General features: G+C 34.4%; 1 protein-coding gene across 1 annotated transcript in view; it reads left to right on the top strand.

Moving 5' to 3' along the window:
• Positions 1-244: 244 nt before the first annotated feature.
• Positions 245-22,595, top strand: part of COL4A4 (collagen type IV alpha 4 chain) — a 65,459-nt gene continuing 43,108 nt past the window's right edge. Inside the window, exons 1-18 of the mRNA XM_087965049.1 lie at positions 245-412; positions 2,403-2,442; positions 5,395-5,466; positions 10,979-11,113; positions 12,565-12,609; positions 13,870-13,986; positions 14,353-14,421; positions 15,255-15,290; positions 16,146-16,208; positions 16,751-16,786; positions 17,172-17,213; positions 18,467-18,547; positions 19,046-19,099; positions 19,850-19,909; positions 20,626-20,670; positions 21,782-21,835; positions 22,182-22,251; positions 22,349-22,453. Of these exons, the coding sequence (XP_087821175.1) occupies positions 372-412; positions 2,403-2,442; positions 5,395-5,466; positions 10,979-11,113; positions 12,565-12,609; positions 13,870-13,986; positions 14,353-14,421; positions 15,255-15,290; positions 16,146-16,208; positions 16,751-16,786; positions 17,172-17,213; positions 18,467-18,547; positions 19,046-19,099; positions 19,850-19,909; positions 20,626-20,670; positions 21,782-21,835; positions 22,182-22,251; positions 22,349-22,453 (1,165 nt within the window). The 5' untranslated portion in view covers positions 245-371. The remainder of the gene's footprint in view (positions 413-2,402; positions 2,443-5,394; positions 5,467-10,978; positions 11,114-12,564; positions 12,610-13,869; positions 13,987-14,352; positions 14,422-15,254; positions 15,291-16,145; positions 16,209-16,750; positions 16,787-17,171; positions 17,214-18,466; positions 18,548-19,045; positions 19,100-19,849; positions 19,910-20,625; positions 20,671-21,781; positions 21,836-22,181; positions 22,252-22,348; positions 22,454-22,595) is intronic.

Below are 22,595 nucleotides of genomic sequence, written 5' to 3'. Positions count from 1 at the left end.
GATCCTGGTGGGATTCGATCTGCCAAATTGCAGTAGGAGTAGCTTGCAGTACTGCACTCTAACCACTGCACCACTCAGGCTCCTAAATGAAAGCAAGAACATTTATTTTGTGACACCAGAAGACTATTTACATTAGTATTTCACTACAGAAAAGTCTGCTAATATTGGCAAAATATCTCAATGTAAATGTAATGTTAAAAATATTTGTGCATAAAATTAAAGTTTGTCATACTTTTTTTCCCAGCAGATCACAAAACCAAGAAGAATGTTGAATGTGGTTTTCATAGCTGCAATGGGATCAAGCCTTGGTTATTAAAAATTAAAATATTGAAGGCCTGGATTCAAATATATTAATATAAACTACATCCATAATGAATTGCTTACGTTGGATTAAATTCATTACATGTGTATGGTATGTTTTCCCTTCTAGTTATAGTAATAACTTTCAAAATAGAAAACAGAAGCAGACTCAGTCTGCTGGTTTTTAATCTTATTGGTGCTACCTGAAATTGATTGCCTCTGGTATTTACCCATATATTTGCCAGATACTGACAAAATTCAAAATATAAGTACAAATATATACATATTAATTTTGTTGATTTAAGAAATAGGATTTCTCTAATTTACTCATGTTCCCACTCAAGCTTTAGCTCTTTCTATTCCTTAATTTCCTAGTTTCTTAGGCCATCCATCTTTGCCATAAAATTTTTAAAGTGTCATGAACAATGTTTGTGCTGAATGGTACAATGCAGAGGTAAGGAATCTGGTGCCCTCTACAAGTGCTAAAGTTCATTTCCCATAACTTGACCATTTGTATCTATTACTTAGTATGGAAAAGCTCTATAAAAATTAAGAAAATCAAAGTAAAGGTTTCAAGCATCCTCCAAGAGACATAAAACTTTACAACTTTGGTTTCAGGGAGAAACATGAGGTGGGAAATCTTTATTCTATGACCAGGATGCTTAGTTTACTTTTCTAGAGCCAAGTCTACACTAACTGTAATTCAGTTAGGTGTAGAGATTACCTGACAACACAACAAATAAGAGAAATAAAAAAAATTATATGACATCTCATTTTCTGTTGGCAAAAGAGGATGGCAAAAAAGATACTTAAAACAAAAGCTATTATTCCATGGTTTTCTTTTAACACCAACTACTGTATAAGCTGGGTTCACTTACCTTAGTGAAGCACAAATGAGCTAGCCATGATTTAAACTAGGATAATGTACAAAACTGTCCTGTAAACTTATAAACTATAAACTTCTCCATTATGTAAAGCATGTGACATAATCTATGGATTAGGGCAAAGGTTGTCATTGTGGATACTGTACTGCATGGCAATTATCTCATACTTGTAGGTGGGATGTGTATTTTGTTAAAGGAAGGTGGTACAGGTAGTCCTCAACTTACAATCATTCATTTAGTGACTGTTCGAAGATTCAATGGCATTGAAAAAAGTGACTTATGACTGTTTTACATGCTTATAACCATTGGTCACATGATCAAAATTTGGATGCTTGGCAACGGGCTCATATTTATGACACCTGCAGTGTCCCAGGGTCATTTGATCATCTTTTGCAACCTTTTGCTAAGCAAAGTCAATGGAGAAGCCAGATTCACCTAACAACTATGTTACTAACTTAACAACTGAAGTGATTCACTTAACAACTGTGGCAACAAAGGTTGTAAAATGGGGCAATAGCAATAGCTCTTAGATTTATATACCACTTCATAATGCTTTACAACCTCTCTCAGCGGTTTGCAGAGTCAGCATATTGCCCCCAACAATCTGGATCCTCATTTTACCGACCTCAGAAGGATGGAAGGCTGAGTAACCTTGAGCCAGTGAGAATCGAATTCCTGAGAGTGAGCTGAATTAGCCTGCAATACTGTAATCTAACCACAGTACCACCATGGCAAAACTCACTTAACAACTAACATGCTTAACATCATATATTTGTGCTCAGTTGTGGTCATAAGTCGAGGACTATCTGTATTAAGTGTGCAAATATGTGACTATGTTCACAAGGAACTATGAAGAATTCATAAATGATACATAGGATAGTGAATCCATAATTTTATAGTCTTCCCACTTTATATCTTGAGATGAAGGTGATACGTTTACCCAATATTCCATCCCATACTTAACCATATTTTTTCAATTTTCTCAATTTTTAAGACCCATATGATCTAAAGTAACATTGGCTGAATATGTTTGACAAAAGGAATAACTCTTAATCATATCTTAAACTATGTATAATGCAAACCAAGCCACTGAGTTAGAAAAATAAAGAAAAAAATCCTAATCATTTTTCTAATTCTTTTAAATCTTTGCAGTAAGATTTTCTTATATCAATTAAAGGCTGATTATCATAATTTAATCTGTGTCTTCCTATGAATTAGGTGGCTAATAATTGTTGCTTCAGTCCAGCCATCTTATGGGGTAAGTGGTACAAAGAAAAAAAAATCTTCTTTTATTCATATGCGTGTTACAAAATTATTTTTGAATCAATAAAATCTTACTGTATGTGTTACTGATGGAAAATGAATAATAGCTTTAACCAATAAATAACCTGGAATATCTTCAATGACCTATTGTGAAACATAAAGTTGCTTGGACAGATTCCTTAGTATAATTAGTCAAATTAGCTAGCAAACATTTTACATTTACTTGTATTGAATATAGTGGGACTTTTAAGTAATAATTTTTGCTTAAAGCTCAATATGAATGTTTGTCTTGAATATAATTAAAGTGTGAATTACTTCAATAGCATGTTTACCAAATCATATCTGATATTCTGTACAATTAAACATCAGGACAGATATAGCATTGAAACTGAAGCATTCTACAAGGTAGGGTTTAGGGAAAAAAAACTCTCATAGGCATCTGGTCTGAATCTTAATTAATCTTACAAAGGCTAATAATATTCCTAGGCAATGCCCCTATTATTGTTGTGGACAATCTATTTATAATTTTGTTTTTAGAAAACATATACTAATTACACAGTTTGGATAGTTTCAGGCTTAAAATATCTCCAACTTCAAAACTTCTATAGCTTATATACAAAATAGATACAAGTAATAAGGTAGCAAATAACAATTTTTAGCAAACTTTCTCTCTTCAGGAAACCTTTCCTCACTTATTCATCAGTATAAGAACTCTTGCCTAGTTGCCACAAAATCCCATCACATTTGAGAAAGTTCTGAATCAAATTTTAGCTGCTGGTGACATCTTAAGAGAACTAAGACTAGAACATTTCTTGCAGAGGAAGCTCAAAAATGTAATTTATTATTAAACATGTTACTCTAAGGAACCTAAGGTCAGCTTGCAAAGAATTTGATGGTTCCACAAAACACTGGCAGTTTTCTTTGGGAGGAGCTGTAAATCGTTAAATGAAAAATAGTCAACATTTTTGTGATTAATCTATGTTTTGACTATTCTAGCATTTTAATCTTCAGTGCAAGGTTAAACTGAAAAATAGCTTCCCTAGAATGATAATAAAACTGGAGGTGGGGGGGAGACACCCATTTAACACTGCCTCAGAAACATGCACCTAAAAGGCCAAAAACAAGCAAGGGATAGATTGATATTTCCCTTGAATTTTGCCTCAAGATAAAATGACCCAGATGTCTTTTTTTGCATAACTAAATATGCATAAGTACATATACAGGCTAAAGATCAAGAACACAAAATGTTTTGGAAATATTTTTGATAAGGAAAAAATGGCCAATTCATTTAATGAGAAAACTATGAAGAGAATCTGAGGGGATCCATCATTATTTACTTTATGGAAGTCCCTCAAGGCCTGGCTACTATGTCATCAGGCATGAGGTTCCCAATAGGTCAGGGAGTTCTCCTCTATGACTACAAATGTATAATTTCTTACACGCTTTAGGGTTGTTGTTTTTTTTAAAAAAAATCTTTTTAATAATGACTTTTTAAAAAATCATTTTATATCTTTGTTGAACATTGCCCAGGGTCACATTTCATGAAATGGGTGGCCATATAAATTTGATATATAAAATAAAGAAATGGATGAATAAATAAAAGAACACCATGAAAATATAAACCTGTTTGGTAATAGGCATAGAGTTAAATTACAGTGAGACACAAAAGCCAGGTAAGTCAAGAATGCAAGATGCATTGTATCACCAATAAATGCACATATTTTTTAATTTACATGCTGTGTGGCTGAGATACAAATATGAAATAAAGCCAATTTTGTAGATTTGTTCACACATTTTATGAATATTATATTTACTGTACATATTCTGGCTAATATGTGGATGACAAACTAAATTGTCACTTATGCAGCTGATACTGTAACTCCAATATATTATCTGGTAATATTCCATCTTATCTGTTTGAAATTTTTATGGTTGCCTAAAAACTCTTTTAAAAGTGAATCCCTTCCCCAATGGCATATAAGAATCAATTTATGGGCATAAAAGTGCCATGTTTCATATTATCACCTCACAGTAGCAACTTTCTATATTATATTTCTTCAATGCTTTAAAGGCACAAAATTCATGCCAGAAATATTTTGGCAGCCTTGTTCTAGACTTGGTATATTCCTTTTCGTTTAAAATCAGAACCCTCCCCCAACATCTTTCCAAAACGACTCTCTTCCTATAAAACAGTGAAGTAAACTTTAACACAGAAAATTTCAAAACTCCCAATAACATTTTGATATTTGTTTAGTTTGGGTTTTGGCTAGGGAATTGTGTTAACCAGTTTCCCAGCACTTCAAGGACAATTCCCATAATCTTGACTGATGTTTTTATAGGTCTCACACTTAACCTCTTTTACTTAAAATTATGCAATTTCTTGAATTTCATGTTCTTCACTGATTGGTTCCTATCTCTTTTGCCTTGTCTAGGAACTAATCTTTTTGTGTGTGTTTCTGTTTTGACTTAACTTTTTAAAAATTCCATTACCATCCTTAGCTAATTTCCTGATTTTGTTTTTTTTTCTTTTTTCTTAAAAAAATCTGTAATAGCCATTTCATAACTTCAGTTGTCTAAAGATAGTCTTATTGGGGTTAATTTTAGATGTTTTTTGTACATGTGTGTGTGGGTACATACATACATACGTACACACATACATACATACATCTAGTACAGTACAAAAATGTGAAAAATAAAATAATGCACACATACCCATATACTTATACAGGTTTTTTTGATTTTATAACCTTTTAACATTCTTCCTTATCAATCATTATCTTACCCATTATTTCTTTTATATTTAGTTTGTAAACAAGTTTTTTAAATAGCCTTATTGACGATTAAGCATTTCTAAGCTTCCAAACACATTTATATGATGTTGGTAAACAGATCTGAAATAGGATAACAACAATATATAATAACAGGAATATCTTGTAATTCTTCTTAGGGTTCATATATTGGACATTGTGGTGGAGAAGATTGTTCCATTTGCCGATGCTTTCCTGAAAAAGGCTCGAGAGTAAGTCTTAGTTTCCTTTATTTTGCCCTGCTTTTCCTCTAAATAGCTATTGAAATTAAATTTCAAATAAAAACAAACCAAATCATGCTAAATCATGAATAAAAAGTAAGGAAAGATACACACTGTCATTAGACACTGTAGCAAGAGAGCCATGTTAGTTGATTTAGACAAAATTCAGAAAGAGTCTGTGTTCTTCAGATTTGTGGAGCTACAGCTCTGAAATGCTCAGATCTTATAATAGAAGATATTAGTCTTCAGTGGTACTACAAGATCTTTCTGATTTGTCTATCTCCATTACCTGTTACCTGTTTCAAAAAAGATTTCAGAGCTATTTGCTAACTAATTTCTTACAGAAATTACCTTTTATCACAGTCTTGGGACAATGGCTTAGGAAGGTGGAAGCCATATTTTTAAAATAATGCAGATAATGCAGCCTTTACTTTACAAGCTGAATATTTAAAATCCTTGGTATCATATGAATAGCTTTTTTTCCTTCTTTAATAGTAGAGTTTAATACATGAGTTTGTTAAATCTAAAAACACTTCTTTGCAGTGCATACTCATTTATATGTGGGATAATGAACCATATCATGGAAAATTAGAAAATGCCATACTTGAATGAATGGGAATTTTAATTGCTAAAAAATGTAGTCTTTAAAATGTTAAACCAAGATCAAATAAAAGAGAAGCACATAAGGAAGCAAAAAATTGAAACTTAGTTCCACTTGCTGTTCACATAAAGTATTAAATCACTATTATGCATAACTCTGTATCTTTGAACAAAAGTAAATTGGGATTGCTTACTCTCCATGTCTGATGAGAAAATTCATATAATAAATAGGAAAAGAACGGTATTATTGATTTGATTGAGATTTGGCTGCAGTCTTGCATTAATAGCCATTTTTCAGCCTAATTGAATTCTAAGGGCAGTGCCTTGCTTAAAAAAATGGCAAATCAACTCCAGATTAAAAGATACAGAGCCCAATTACTAAATAATGATGGGGAGATTATAGTACTCTATCTATATTGATCTGAATTCAATCTCCCTTTTCATCATTAGCAATAACTATGATTTATTGTGTTGATCAAACTTACAGTAGGTAGCTTTCATTTAATCTTTGTTTTGAAAGAAATGGTAATGCACACAGTATTTATGTTAATTCAAACAACCATGAATAGGAACATGTCAGTGGGAAATAGGAGGAGCCAAAGGAGAGAAAGACTTTGTAAGGCAGTCTTTCATGTCATCACGGGAGTGTCACATGATGTATTGGGACGTGATGATGCATCCAGCCCATTGGCCAGGAGTTTGACAACCTGTTGTAAAGTCTTTGTAAAGAAAGAGTTTGTAAAGTTATCAACTTATGTTTAATCAATTTGTCCTATGAGAATATTGTATTTTAAAGAATACAAAATTTAAAATAATTATACAGAAAAAACATTTTGGTTTTTGCTTTTCATTCTATAATCATTAGCTGTTTTTCTCTAAAACTAGCTGGGGTTTTTTTCTGCTAAAATTCTGCAGTTGTACTTTATGGTTTTGAGAATTTTTTTAAAATTAAATGCATTTTAAAAGTTGAAAGGGCCACAATATGACCTGGTTTGCTCCTATCCACTACTTTAATTTTTGCAGATAGAGTTAAGTAAATCATGACAACAAGCTGTCATTGATGATCCTAACAAATAATTCCAGATGTTTAGTTAAGCAGCTCTCTTGAGGTGTGATAAAGAACCCTGCAATTAGCAATGTCAGTATAGGATTCAATAGATGAATTAGCCACAACAAATAGTACTATATGCTCCTTGGTTCTGTCCAAGGTACTGAAATATTTGCTTCCAAACACTTAATTTTGGAATTCTGATTGTATATAATATTTTTTTTCTTTTTTCCCTGGTCTTTCCTTTCTTCTCACAAAGAAATAATGACATCTGCTGGTGACTATGTATATACATAGACATAGGTAAAAAACAGATATAGATAAAAAAGCACATTTCCATATTTAGATGATGCATAGTATTGTTGCTTCATTAAAAAAAATTAAAGAATATTTTCTTAATGAAAGCCATCTCATTTTCAAACTAAGAGGTTTGATTTGGCTAAATTTAACAATCTATATTAGCTCAAGTCCAGGAAGTGCTAAACTAAGATTGGCTGATCTTGACATTGGAAAAGTTCCTGACTTAGACAATTAGCAAGTGTTCTGCTTTCCAATGGCCATCTAGATAGGTGCCAGATGGCTTTTTTTTTTTTTTAAGGATTCAAGATAACAGACTCATAGAATAAACCGCCCAAGAGTTTATTGAAATTATATAAATTACAAGAGACAGTATATCTAAACATGCATTCTGCATAGAGGAACTCTGAAACAGATTCCAGATAGACTCCTGGAATATAGCACTGTCCAATTTAGGGTTATGTTGAAGTTCACAATACCATCTGACTTCTCTTGGGTTAAATACTTTTTATAAATGAGAGAAGGTGATCTAATTTAACACCTGGAGATGCCTACTATGAATATTCCTGGCATCTCTCTCTCTCTCTTTATTCTCTCTTTTGAAGATTTATACATTCATTGATTACTGCAATATGTTTGAGATAACATAAATCTAGGACAATGTGCACAATAAAGTCAATACATTATGAGGCAATCAAAATAAATTCAGAGTGCAAAAGAAATCAAATAATACAATATGGGTGTTACAGAATAATATGGAGTTTATATAATATGCGTGCATATTATATAAATATGCGTGCATATTATATATAATATGCGTGCATAAGCGCACCAACGTGGCTACTGTCCCTGTCCTATTGTTTCTCTTATTCTTCTTTTATTTTTCTTATATGTACCCATTTCATGTATTCACAGCTATGTATATACTTATACTTATTATCTTGTAAACAATTGGCAAATCAAATAAATAAAATAAATAAATAAATAAATATGCCAAAGGAAAAGTGGATGACGCCACTATACTTCATTGCCATTATTCCACATGAACACTACTATAAGCTGGTGGAATTTATTAGCATTAGGAGGAGATGCCAGGCCTACTTAACTGAACTGAATCATTGTTTTCACATTAAGTGTGGCTTCCTTTATTGTCTTTATTTTTACAGCTGCCCTGAGAGTGAAATACCACAATGGTCACATTAGATGGGCTTAAATAATGAATGTTATAGATGTCATAAACTCATTCTTAGCAATGTTTCTACTAAGACAAGTAATACATGGTGTGTTTATGTTGAGTCAATCAACTATTAACCTCACTCTGGATTTTAGACTGGCAGTTGGCAATTCCATGGGTTGAATATAACCACTGAAAAAATAGCAATTCAAATAATTCTATTCTAATTATGCTAAGCACTTTCATTATATGTAGCATCTAATGTCTTCAGTTATTTTTAAATATATGGGAGTATTTGCTGATTGTGAGTTCCAGTCCTGCCCTCAACACACACCCACTTGGGCACTTTGAATGAGTTTGTCTTCCTTAGGCCTAGGAAGAAGCTATCCACTTTCTTGCCAATAAAACTGCAGGGACTTATCCAGAGAGTTGCCAGGAATTAATAGTGATTCAAAGATGCAGGCATGCACATGCACACGGGGGAGAGAGAGAGAGACAGACAGACAGACAGAGAGACACACACAGAGAGAGAAGGAGAGATGTTAACAACAGGATTAACTCTGATTCGTATTCTTCTTTCTTTATCCGGACCACTTTTTCAAATATTTTGAAATTAATTCATCTACATAAATAAAATAAACTCCTTGGAGAGATAAAAATGTAGAAATTGGAATGGATACATCTGATTTCTGAGAGATTCATTTCTGTTAAAACTTAATAGCAAATAGCGGTCTGAATTGCTCAGAATTGATTTCTATACTATATCTCTAATATCCTTTTTTTTTAAAGGAGGAAAATATATGTTTAACTTGTCATAAAAAATGGCTACTTGTATTCCATAATAAGTACAGGTGAAACTCAAAAAATTAGAATATCGTGCAAAAGTTCATTTATTTCAGTAATGCAACTTAAATGGTGAACCTAATATATGAGATAGACTCATTACATGCAAAGCAAGTTGGATGTTCCTAAAGTGCTGTATCAAAGCACATTAATAGAAAGTTATGTGGAAGGGAAAAATGTGGAAATAAAAGGTGCACAAGCAGCAGGGATGACCCCAGCCTGGAGAGGATTGTCATGAAATGGCCATTCAAAAGTGTTGGGGACTTTCACAAGGAGTGGACTGAGGCTGCATCAAGAGCCACCACACACAGACGGATCCTGGACATGGTCTTCAAATGTCGTATTCCTCTTGTCAAGCCGCTCCTGAACAACAAACAACGTCAGGAGCGTCTTACCTGGGCTAAAGAAAAACAGAAGTGGTCTGTTGCTCAGTGGTCCAAAGTCCTCTTTTATGATGAGAGCAACTTTTGCATCTCATTTGGAAGCCAAGGACCCAGAGTCTGGAGGAAGAATGGAGAGGCACACACTGCAAGATGCTTAAAGTCCAGTGTGAAGTTTCCACAGTCTGTGTTGATTTGGGGAGCCATGTCATCTGCTGGTGTTGGTCCACTGTGCTTCATTAAGTCCAGGGTCAACGCAGCTGTCTACCAGGAGATTTTGGCACACTTCATGCTTCCTTCCACAGATGAGCTTTATGGGGATGCTGACTTCATTTTCCAGCAGGACTTGGCACCTGCCCACACTGCCAAAAGCACCAAAACCTGTTTCAATGACCGTAGGATTACTGTGCTTGATTGGCCAGCAAACTCGCCTGACCTGAACCCCATAGAGAATCTATGGGGCATTGCCAAGAGAAAGATGAGAGACATGAGACCGAACAATGCAGAAGAGCTGAAGGCCGCTATTGAAGCATCCTGGTCTTCCATAATATCTCAGCAATGCCACAAGCTGATAGCTTCCATGCCACGCCGCATTGAGGCAGTAATTGCTGCAAAAGGGGCCCAAACCAAGTACTAAGTACATATGCATGCTTATACTTTTCAGAGGTCCGATATTGTTCTATATACAATCCTTGTTTTATTGATTGCATGTAATATTCTAATTTTCTGAGATTGTGGATTTGGGGTTTTCATGAGCTGTAAGCCATAATCATCACAATTATGACAAATCATGGCTTGAACTATCTTGCTTTGCATGTAATGAGTCTATCTCATATATTAGTTTCACCTTTTAAGTTGCATTCCTGAAATAAATGAACTTTTGCACGATATTCTAATTTTTCGAGTTTCACCTGTATTTAAGATATATATTTCTGTTTACTAAACTTCATAAATATATTCATCACAAGGCTATGATATTATATGTACATCTGTGCTACAATATAATAAATAAAAAATATAATGCATTACAGACCATGGAATATGAAATCTTATATGAACATTTTGTTTGAATAAACTATTTCCTCCTCTGAATTCATGTTGTTACTGCTGCTCTTTTATTTTTTTACACAGAAATTAATCTGAATTATTTATACTTTGCAGGGGCAACCTGGTCACCCAGGAGTCCAGGGTCCAATTGGTGCTCTGGGTTCCATTGGACCTGTTGGTTTGCCAGGAGAAAAAGGCCAGAGAGGTGATCCTGGTCTACCTGGGCCACTTGGTGAAAGAGGAAATATGGTAAGTAATAGATAATAAAATAATTGTATTGTTACTTAGCAGCATGAAATTAAGGATATTAACTGGTGGTCTGTGAGAAAATTTTGGTGGTCTGCAGAGACATGTCCTCCCAGAGCACCCCCCCAAAGCAATTAATCCAGGCTGCGCAGGAACACAAGGCTGCGCTGCCCACATGGCCCGCCCACCTGCTGGCCTGCAACCTTTGACTGAGCGTAAATCTGCAAAGAAGTGCAGCCCTTGCCGAGAGCCAAGGAAGATGGGCTCCTAATAATCAGCCTGTTTGTGCAGGTGAGAGCTTGAGCTTTTCTGGGTTCGACACCCACCACTTTGGCCTTCACACAGGGAGGGACCCTTCTCTGCTTGGAAGCAGTGGGAGAAACCTGGAGCTTAGCCTCAGAGAGTCCTCTTGTGTGGAGGCTGAAGGGGGGGGTGTTGCCTGGTTATTAGGAGCCTGTCTTCCTCGGCACTCTTTTGATCTGGGCATCCGACACCCCCCCTTCAGCCACCACACAAGAGGACTCCCGAGACTAAGCTCCAGCCCCCTCTTGCTGCAACAGCACCATTATCTCGTCCTGGCCAGTGAGGGCTGGCTGCTTTTTGCACACTGCACCACCCGCAAATTTGCACCTTACAGGTGCCAGCCCCTATGGCAGAAATTTCCAACCCCACCATGGGCCGGTCCCATATTGCAGAGCTGCTGTAGTCACAAGATTGGCCCTTTTATCATCCTGGAGCAGCTCATCCATGGCAGGCCGGTGCACAGGCGAGTCCTGTGACTGCTGCAGCTCTGGAATATGGGACCGACTTTCCCACCAACGTCAGCAAGTCACTGTCAGTCAAAATCCATATTAGTGGTCTGCAGGATTTGAAATTATGAGTTTGGTTGTCCCTGAGGTCCGAAAGGTTGGAGACCCCTGGCATAGGACTTCTGGCAAATGTAACAAGTAGCTTCAAAAAAGTTACAGACTTTAGGTGCAGTTAATAGTTTATTAGCTGAGCAAAGGGGGGAGTTAGGAAAGTTCCTTTTGAATTGATTGAATGATAATTTCATGGACACATCCATGTAGAATTTTGGTGACACAGCAATGTGGTTTTACCATTGTTTTTTTCCAGGACTTCTTTGGCTTGATTTCAATCTATCCCCAAATCTTGGTATTCTGTAGTAGTCTCCCACCTGAATATAAATCAAATCCTCTTCATTTCACAATCCTAAGCAAGGTTGACTAAGTGTCCTCCCTGCTGAGGCAATAAGTGAGCACTTAGAGTGAAATGTCTACCTTTTCTGATTTGTCAGAAAATGGCAATTTCTTCAATCTACTGGCAGTGATTGAGTGTATTGCCTCTCAAACTTGTTATGGTGAGAAAAACAAATCAAATTATGCAAAATTGTTCTACAAGTCATTTTTAAAGTAAACTATATATTAATATGGTTTAATGTTGAATTTCTTCAGGGTCCAACTGGAGTTCCAGGATTTTCAGGTCTAGATGGAATGCCTGTAAGTATGCTGCCAATGTCTCCATATAATATAAAACTGTAGAGCATTGATATTTCAATACGCCTGTGTACTATGTTCATCTGATCTGATCTGTATTTTTAAAAAGCGCACTACACTATGTAATTCATTAAAAAAAATATGCAGCGGTACCTCAGTTATGCAGTATCCATCCTAGAGATGTTTGTTGATGATATACATTTTCAGGGCTTAATAAAATAATCTATTTGATGGTATTTTAATGTGTGAGACACATCTCCAGGACAGTTACATCTTATGAAGAAATTAGCTAATAGAGAACTAACTTTGCAATGAGAATTAGCCCTAGCTTGAAGAGAAGAAGGAGAAATCACTTGGAAAAATACCAGAACTTTGAAGGTTCTTATCAAACATTTTTGCTGTAAAAGACTGTTACAATCCTTGAACAGGGCAGTAAGGCAGACTAGTTTAGAACCTTGTTACCAGCAGTTATTATACCCACTCTATGAATGTTCTGGCTTTCCACTGAATTGTTTGGAACACTCTCTACCAGACTGCAGAATTCATGAATACTATTTTTTTTGAGTAAGGAGCATAGAGCATTAATAAGAACAAGTTACTACCTTTGTCTCTGAAACTACAACATTATTTTTAATCTCCTTTTTATTAAATAGAAGATTAAAAACATAAATTGTGAATATAAATAATAAAGTACACCAAAGAAATTAATTTTTCCTATTGTTTTTATCTGAATGATTATTTGGATAGAAACCAGTATTAAAGTTGGGTAGAAATTTTTATAAAATCCCTACTGGAGCTGCCATATGCCCCTCAAACAGCTTGTGACATTTGGAGCAATTAGCAACAGGAAGAAGAAGCTGTATGAGAAAATGACAGGAAAAGTATGACACCAAAGTATGCATGCTCATATCAGTTTGTATTTGGAACCCCTGTTGATGTGTATAAACATTTGAGTAGAATGTTAACCATAGGATTCATATACATGCCTACTGTATGTCCAATTTGTCCCTCTGACTACCCATAGCATTAGCTTTCTGTTTCAGGTACATTTATCCATTAAGGAGGCAATATTATCAAGTCAGCCTTGCCCAAACTGGGTTTATGCCAGGCTTCAAATTTTAGATTGTTTCTAATTAGATTGGATATACACCTGACATCTTATCTGAGTTTTGATCCTGGATTTCAAAATGCAATCTTTCAATACAGACAAATGATGAGTTATTTTAACAGACATACAGAATTAATATTTTTTTTCTCTTATAGGGGCTACCAGGAATTGAAGGACCCAGAGGGAAGCCTGGGGCAGATGGATGTAATGGTTCAAGAGGTGATCCAGGACTTCCAGGAGAAAGTGGATGCATTGGACCAAAAGGGTCATTTGTGAGTTGAACTTCACTAGATCTTACATAGTTTGTGATCAATTTATAAATGCCAATTATTTCTATGTCTATCTTCTTAGTATGCCGGACTCACTTCATTGTACAGAAAATGTGTATAAAGTTGTGTTTATATTTTAATATGCTCTATTATATCTTTAAAGCTGGTTTATGGCAAAGAAACACCCATTCAAATGAATGGGTTTACTTAATGACTGGGGCATTTGCTTAAATAAAAGAGGCTGGAAAATTACTTTTTGGTCCCAACTACAGACATAAGTTGAAGACTACCTGTACTTTATTGTTTCAGCTATTATGTGTAAACTCATAACTTTCTGTTTTTAATCATGATTTTAAACATCTTTTACAGGGTATTCCTGGCCAAAAAGGAGAAAAAGGAAACTTCATATATTCTTCTGAATTCATTCAAGGATCAACTGTGAGTGTTATATCAGTTTTTAAATAGTGCCTCATGATGAAGAGTTGTGTAAATAATTTTAAATATGTAAGAGCCATGACTTATATCTATAAAGATATAGCTTTAGGCAACATTTATATTATTAATATTAGGAAATTCTAAAATTCTAAAAGTGTACAGTGTATAACAATTTAACACATGCAGCTGCTGTGAAAAGGAATTTAATTCAAGTTGATTAATCATGAGCTCATTTTCAATGTTTTTTTAAACATAAGTATACATGCACATTTTTGGACTATATTATTGTTTAAAAATGAAGACGACTAAGTTACAGGCTTTTACATTCTTTTTATTAGAATTTCTAAGTGGAAAATAAAATGACCAGATAAACATTGCCTTTTAAAGTATATCTTTGTTGATATAGTTTATTGTGGGGGTGAAATCTTATTCATAGTCATTTGAAAGTGAGTTTTGTGGAACTGTGTATTTTAATTTGGAGTACATAAATATGACTAGACATATCAAAGTTTTAATTCTTATATGAAAAAATTATGGATTCTTAATTTAAAAACAATGATCTTATCTGTGTATTAATGATTCTCACTCCAGTATAAGAATTGGAAAGAAGGTGAAATAAACCACAATGGAATAAAAATAATTATTTAAATTATTTAGGTAATTATTTAAATCATTTAGATAATTATTTACATTATTTAGATATATAAGTATTTATTTTGGGTTTATTCTTCCTATGTAGCTCTTAGTTTCCTTTTTCCATATAAATCATTAAACTGTAGTAAGTAATGTTACCAATAAGTATTATATTTCCTCTAACATAGTGATTCTGGTTACAGGGAGAAAGAGGGGATCCTGGACCTCAAGGCATGCCTGTAAGCTCCTTCATCAATTTGTATGGTGAAAATACATTAGTTTCAGCTTTTCCATCTAGCTTGAAATTCTCTGCAGAGATAGTAATCCAAATCACATTTGCCTTCCCAGCTATGTATGTACATGCAAGGCTTAGACTTATGTGAGAATCTGCATTTGTTATAATTGGTAACTCAGTTTGTTTCCATCTTAGGGATTCTTAGAATGGTTCCCACATAAAAGTTGTAGTGTGTAAGCCATACCTTACCAACCCTTTAAAGTTTAAATGAAGCTAAGAAGCTACATTAATAATAAATATGAGAGACCATCAAATTGTTGAGGCACATCCTCTTTTCAGCTACAGGATTGCCCTCTTTCAAATTTCCACTTGTAAGGGTTTGTTCATTTGTTTGTTTTGGCAACTAGACAGATTTCAGAGGGGGACAAAAGGTCTTCATCCTTTCATTGTGTTGCCTGCCTTCAAAATAACATGTTGTTGCTATGCATTGCAGATGTTCCAAATGGTGGGCAAACTTGTGATTAAATTACTTTACACTATTTTACTCATGATTGCATTCCCCACAGAAATATTCATTTGTCTCTGTAGCATTTGTAACTTCCGACCAATAGCTGTGATGTTATTTTATTTATGTACTGTAATGGTAGTTAGCTTTTATTCTAGAACATTAATCATCCTAAAATTAAATTAGTTGGTTGTTGCTAGCGTTTGGACTTCTAACTGTTCCTAACTGTTAAAGAATGATGTTAGTAGGTACATTATGAAAACTTGTGCATACCTAATTTTCTCCAGACAGTAAACAGAAAATTACTTGTTATTAATAAGCATAATACTGTGTGGTTGTGCAATCTGTACTTAGGGTCCTGGAGGAAAAAAGGGACCCAGAGGTCCATCTGGATTTCCAGGCGAACCGGGTGAGCAGGTATAATTTCAACATTTTAATCTCTTACTTAACTGACACCATGTTAGAATCTGCCTGTCTTCTCTATCTCCTACTTCTTCTGCAATCAATTTCATAAGAGTAACAGAGATCATCTGAGATTGGATGTTCCTTCCTGCCAATAATTCTGTTGGCAGTTTGCCCATTCTCTAGTAAATTTCACAAGCAAATCCATTTTTAATCTATACAAAGTTTATTGAAAATTATTTTTCTTTGCTTACACCCAACTATCCTCCTCTAGCAGTGCCAAAAGTAAAGCTTTTTGTCTGCAATAAAGACAATCAGGAAAAATAATTCTACAGGGTAGATGTTTGAATAGTGCAACATATTAGTAGGGAAAAATATTAAGAACAAGAACAGGACAGAAAACTGTTTTCTTCACTAATATTTACAAATACATTGGATTTAAATGCTGATAAAAACCTCTGCCAACATTGCTTTCAAGATTTGGGATTATAAAAAACTTAATCCAATACCTCTAGAGAGTACCATGTCTGATTATATAAAAATTCTTCTTTTCACAGGGTTTTCAAGGTCAACCTGGTTTACCAGGTGATCAGGTGAGAGATTTTTGTTCTTGGAAAATTTTATAATTTCTTCATATTGATAATTACTTTTGAAAATACTCTTCAATTTTTTAAAGAAAAATTCTAAATTTAAATCATAGTGATATATTTTCATTTAAAGGATATACCAATAGAGTAAAACTCTGATTTAATGGATCATGGAAGCACGGGACATTCTTTAAAACTGTAAATATATGATTTATAGAATTGCAGAATTAATCTAACTATTTGCAGTAAATCCTTAATTTAACAGACAAACTGACAAAGATTTACCGGACACCAGTAAAATATTTATGTTTTTCTCATGTGAATTTCATCTATCATCTACAATGAATAATCAGTGTATTTTCCTTCTTTTAATATATTAATATTTTATTAGGGGAATCCAGGAATTGGAGTGGAAGGACAAAAGGGAGAGCCGGTAAGAAAAAAATGGCAATTGGGAATTGAACATTGAAATATTTAGCAGTTAACAAGAAATTGCAATTTCAGATTATTGATCTTTTTTCTTCATAAATTGAGCTGTTTAAAATTTTAAAGCAGTGAGTTTTTTGTAAGGGGCTAAATTTGGAATGGGGAAAACACAAGCAGAACTTTGTTTTAAAAGAAACATTAAAATGTATTGTCATTTTGCACAGAAAAAAATCTATTTAATCTTCTATTTAGTCTGAATAGAATCTAGGTTTATTTTCAAGTGAACCAGATCTAATTTATTCACTACTAGATTGCTTGTGACAGTCAAGATTTCTGAATAGTAATTGATTAGCAAATTGAGTATGAGTCAATAATTTGAATAGCTACAAATGTTAAATGCAGATTTAAACTGCATCACAAGAATTTTCCAGATTATAAGAAGCAATTGTTCCATTTTATTCTACATCGTTAGACACTTATTGAGTATTTGTCCAGTTATAGGTATCATGTTTTAATAAGGATTCAGAAAAAAATGAACATGTTTATAGTAAAGCAATGAGAGAGGCTGAGAGGGATAGCATTCTTGAAATACCTGAAATAATGTCAAACGGGAAATGGTCAATAATATTATCTATCATTCTAGAGTCCAGGATAAAAACAATCCAGTTCCAAGAAGACAGAATGTGACTTAATGTTAACCAACTGTCTGAAAACTGTTTCACTTTCCATTTATGTACCTTATGATTCTTGACTCTTGAGGAATGTCTCTTTTCTTTTATGTGCATTGACAGCATTTGCACCAAGACCAATTCCTTGTGTGTCCAGTCACAATTGGCCAATAAAGGATTCTATTCTATCTATTCTATTCTATTTAATTGATATTTTCAAGTGGAAATAAACAGCTATAGAGTGAAATTGTTTCAATTCGGATTCCTATTCATAATTGCAATCAGTTGCCTAAATGGCTTCTTCCACAACTATATTTTAATGATTTTATGGTTCTATTGTTAAAAAAAACCCTAAAGTGTACAGTTTGTATCTTCAGCTAGGAAGGAAAACCTGAATGTCTCAATTATTTCATTCTTTTGTGGGTAGATAAATGAATTATCTCTGATTTTTAAATATGTTGTACATGGAAAAAGAGATGACATGAGAAGGAATTGTCAGAGAGGAGTGTCAAATTCTTGGGCTGCAGATTAGGGACTTGCAACTCACTTTTGTTCAGCCGTTCACTCGATTTGCTCTTTCCATTCTTTGTAGGGTGATGTAGGACCTCCTGGATCTCCAGGACAGCCATTACTCGTTGGACCGCCTAGTTCTAGACTATTAAAGGGAGAAAAAGTATGTACATTATAAATTTTATGATTGCAAGTCAGTAATAGGAGTAGTGCAGTGGCCTAGAGGTAGAGATTTATATGAACGTCACTGATATTTGTAAACCATCATCTACAGCAATGATAGGCAATTTGTGACACTCCAGAAGCTAGGAAACAGGCCTGATAGCGAGGGTTCTGGGAATTGTAGTTCAGCAACTTATGGAATACCATAGGCTGCTTACATCTAATCTGTAGGTTAATATTATGTATGAACCAGACTATTATGGATTATTAAATAAACAATAATTTAAACAAATCATGGTTTAGCATAACAAGTGAAGTCAGCCATTATTCCCTGGTTGTAGCAAAACAGTTTCTAATATAAAATAGATTTTTGAGGAAAAAATTATTTCATCTTTTCAATTTATACTTTTTAAAATTAATGCATTGCAATACAGGCTTTGACAGAAGCTAAAACTATACTATGTAAACAATATTAAAGCACGAATACTTTAATCTTTAGGGAATAAAGGGAATGCCTGGATCTACTGGCTCAAGAGGATTGTGCGGCCACAAAGTAAGTGACAAGTTTGCATGAATGAATAGAAAACATTCATTTCATTCTGCTACTTACCAAGAATGCTAAGAACTCTTTAGTTAAATGTATATTTACCGTTATGTAACTGCATTTTATCAGCTGTCAATCCCCCTGAATAAGATGTATGTTGGATTTGACTTCTAATTACAATACAAGAGATATTGGGAAATAATTTCATGGTCCCCAAATGGTATACATTGCTTTTTCAATAGAATACAAATGGAAAACCACATGTATAGAATAGGGGGAAAATATATAGAGTAGGATTTAATTAGGCAAGTGGTGTACCTAATTTAATTTAGTTTAAACATTTAATTACGCAATATTTTTCTAAGAAAAAGTGCAGCTGAACTGTATATTTTCAAGCCAGTGTTTTTTGAACATGTGGCTGGGGAATTCTGGGAATTGAAGTCCACACATGTTCAAACTGCCAGGGTTAAGTAATACTTTGCTAAATCTCTGAAAAATGACTAGGAAGATGCACTCCAGTACATTAATTGTTTTTGGGTAACCCGTTAGGGCCACCTGACTTAAATGGCATAGTAACAATGGGTCTTTAGAATTAATACCCCTGTTGTTTCTTCAGAATTAGGAAAAAACATAGGCCCTCTTTAACAATATGCTCCCCTCTGTGGCTATAATCCTACATGTTACATTTGTTAATCTTGTTGGAAGTAAATGGCAACCAATCTTGAAATTATATAACTGGTTTATTTTGAAACATAACAGGGTGCATTTGCAATTGGAGACAAGGGTGATAAAGGAATTCCTGGTCTTCCTGGAAAGCAGGTAAGAAATTCCAGAATGCTATCTTCATCTCATTTTAATGGTGCTTTTTTTTTTTTTTAAAGTAAAGTTGTAAACATTCTACTATCCTCTATACAGGATGTTTAAATGATGATTTTATGAAGTATTATTGATATTTAGAATGCTTAATTTATAAGCCATCAGTTAAGCATTGTGAAAGAGGCTGGCACTTCTATTTTAAATTCACATATACAAGTAAATAAAGGAAATTCTGCCTACAAAGGCTGTTTTTATTTTCTTAATAAGCAAAATCTTTATGTAGAGCAATGTTTCTCAAACTTGGCAAGTTTAAGATGTGTGGAATGGTTGGAGAATTCTGGGAATTGACATCCACACATCCTAAAATTATGAAGTTTGAAAACTATTAATAGATAAAAATAAATTTAACCAGCAGCCAAAAAATAAAAACACTGATTTTTAGACTATATTTTTAATGAATGAGTACAGCATTCCTTATTGTGATTGTGAAAGTATTTTATAGATTCTCATTTATTTGTCATTTATATACGTCTATCATCAGGCCTCTTTTCTGCCACATATAAAACAGTTCTAACTAATGTTTTGGTTCATTGAAAAATCTAAATACAATCTTTACTTTTGCATTTTTCTTGAGGTAATCTAAATAAAATATTTACTTTTGCATTTTTCTTGATTTTTGTCACATCTTATACTATCTTTTTTCCCCTTAATTCCTCTAGGGAATTCCTGGCTCATATGGTTCTCCAGGTTTCCCAGGAAACAAGGTAGATACAGTATACTGAAATTGCATTGCTTATTTGTAGGATTTTTTTTAAGGTGGATGGATCCACCTATGACAATTGGATGAAAACAGAGAGAAGAAAACAAGAGTAATTGGACAATTGTCACAATACCAAAATATAAAAAGTAGAGTTTTCCAGGAAGAAGCACTGGTGTGTTTCAATTTCTTCATAAAGTTCTAGAGATTAGAGAAAGCCAAGTTTAAAGTTTCATCAAGATCTTATCAAATAAACAAAGTTAGTAAAAAGAAAATTGTGTACCGTATTTGCCGGCGTATAAGACGACTTTTTTGCCCCAAAAACATGCCTCCAAGTGGGGGTGTCGCCTTATACGCCGGTATATCCACTGCCGGCTTGGAGGCTTGTTGGACGCAGCGAAGGCGCCTCTGGCTTCCTGGATCCCCTGCGTCGCTTCGCTTCATCCCGCCGCCTCGCTCCGCCCGAGGCTGCAGCCTTACTGCTCTTCCCACGGCCCCTGGCACTCTGCCCTGCCGCTGCAGCCCCGGGATTTCTGGAGGCGTTTCCGGTGGTGGTGGGGGGGTCGTCTTATACGCCGGGTCGTCTTATACGCCGGCAAATACGGTAGATGTTTTATAGCTATCTCCAAGCTATGGAAAATGGAGGCAAAAATGACAAAGGTGTAAAATATTTTCCATAATAAATTTTAATCTTTAATGTGCTGAAAGTTCTTATTTTCTATTTAATATAATAATGCTGATTATTAATGGGGGTTAAAATTGTTAATAATTACTAGTTAGGTTGCTTATATGTAATCTTCAGAATCAGAGGTAATATGTGTTTCTCTGAAAAACAGTGCCTGGGAAACTAGAAACTTAATAACTTTCTTACAGAATTATCTGATTAGCATTGAAACAGGATCCTGAATCAGATAAGATTTTTGTCTTGATTTATATACTCCATTGTAATCAGTGCAAAGGATATATCATAGTTTTCTCCAGTTGTCGTGTTAATAATATACACACCTTCCACTATCTGTGAGGTATCAGAAAGTTTTCCAATTGTTTATGGATCTCTAATAACTTTGAATTTACTTTATTTTCTTAAAGAATCAAACACGTTCAACAATTTGTTTCAGGGTAAAATTGGAACACATGGAATTCCTGGTCAAGATGGCTTGATAGGCATTAAGGTTAGTTATTTTTACATTTGTTGTTCCTCACGTCCGCCAGCCTTTTTATACACCAAAGCAATGAAATCAATTACTATTTCAGGTTTATATTTCTACCCATTTTTATTCAATACATACCAATGCATAGCAATGCAACCGAGACATGCTATTTGAAGTAATTATATATGATTGATGAAGATCATCATTTACCTTGTGTTATTCAAGAGCAGTGTTTCTCAATCTTGGCAACTTTAAGATGTCCTGCTGTCTGGGGAATTCTGGGAGTTGAAGTCCACACATCTTAAAAATGCTAAGGTCAAGGAATACTCCTCTGGGGAAATGTCACTAAGCGTTCCCATTTTTATAGGGGGATCCTGGAGAGAATGGGCAGCCTGGGCCACCCGGACCTCGAGGAACTGCACTTACTGGACCAAAGGGTTAAGCTAACCTTGTTACATTATATTCATTTCCCATAAACCATAAATAAAATTCAATTATTTTAAATGCAAGTATGCTTTCAATTGTCCTGTACAGGTATTCAAGGAGACCCCGGAGACCCTGGACTTCCTGGGGAGAGAGGAACAGATGGAATGCCTGGTTCTCCTGGTGGCAAAGGAAGGCAAGGGGAAGATGGACTCAGTAAGAAACATTTTAGCTATCATATTTTGATAGAATTAAATAGTACCATCTGTTTTCAACTCTTTTCACAGACGTTATGGAGGCATATTCTGAAATTTTATATATAATTTTTTACACTAATGCTTTGAATTATTTTAACAAG

The sequence above is a fragment of the Notechis scutatus genome, chromosome 4 (assembly GCF_049901735.1).
Source record: "Notechis scutatus isolate UNSWTSFEM ecotype Mainland chromosome 4, rNotScu1.2, whole genome shotgun sequence".
Taxonomy (NCBI): Eukaryota; Metazoa; Chordata; class Lepidosauria; order Squamata; family Elapidae; genus Notechis; species Notechis scutatus.
The sequence above is the reverse complement of the archived record's forward strand: the minus strand, read 5'-3'. Positions and strand labels throughout refer to the sequence as shown.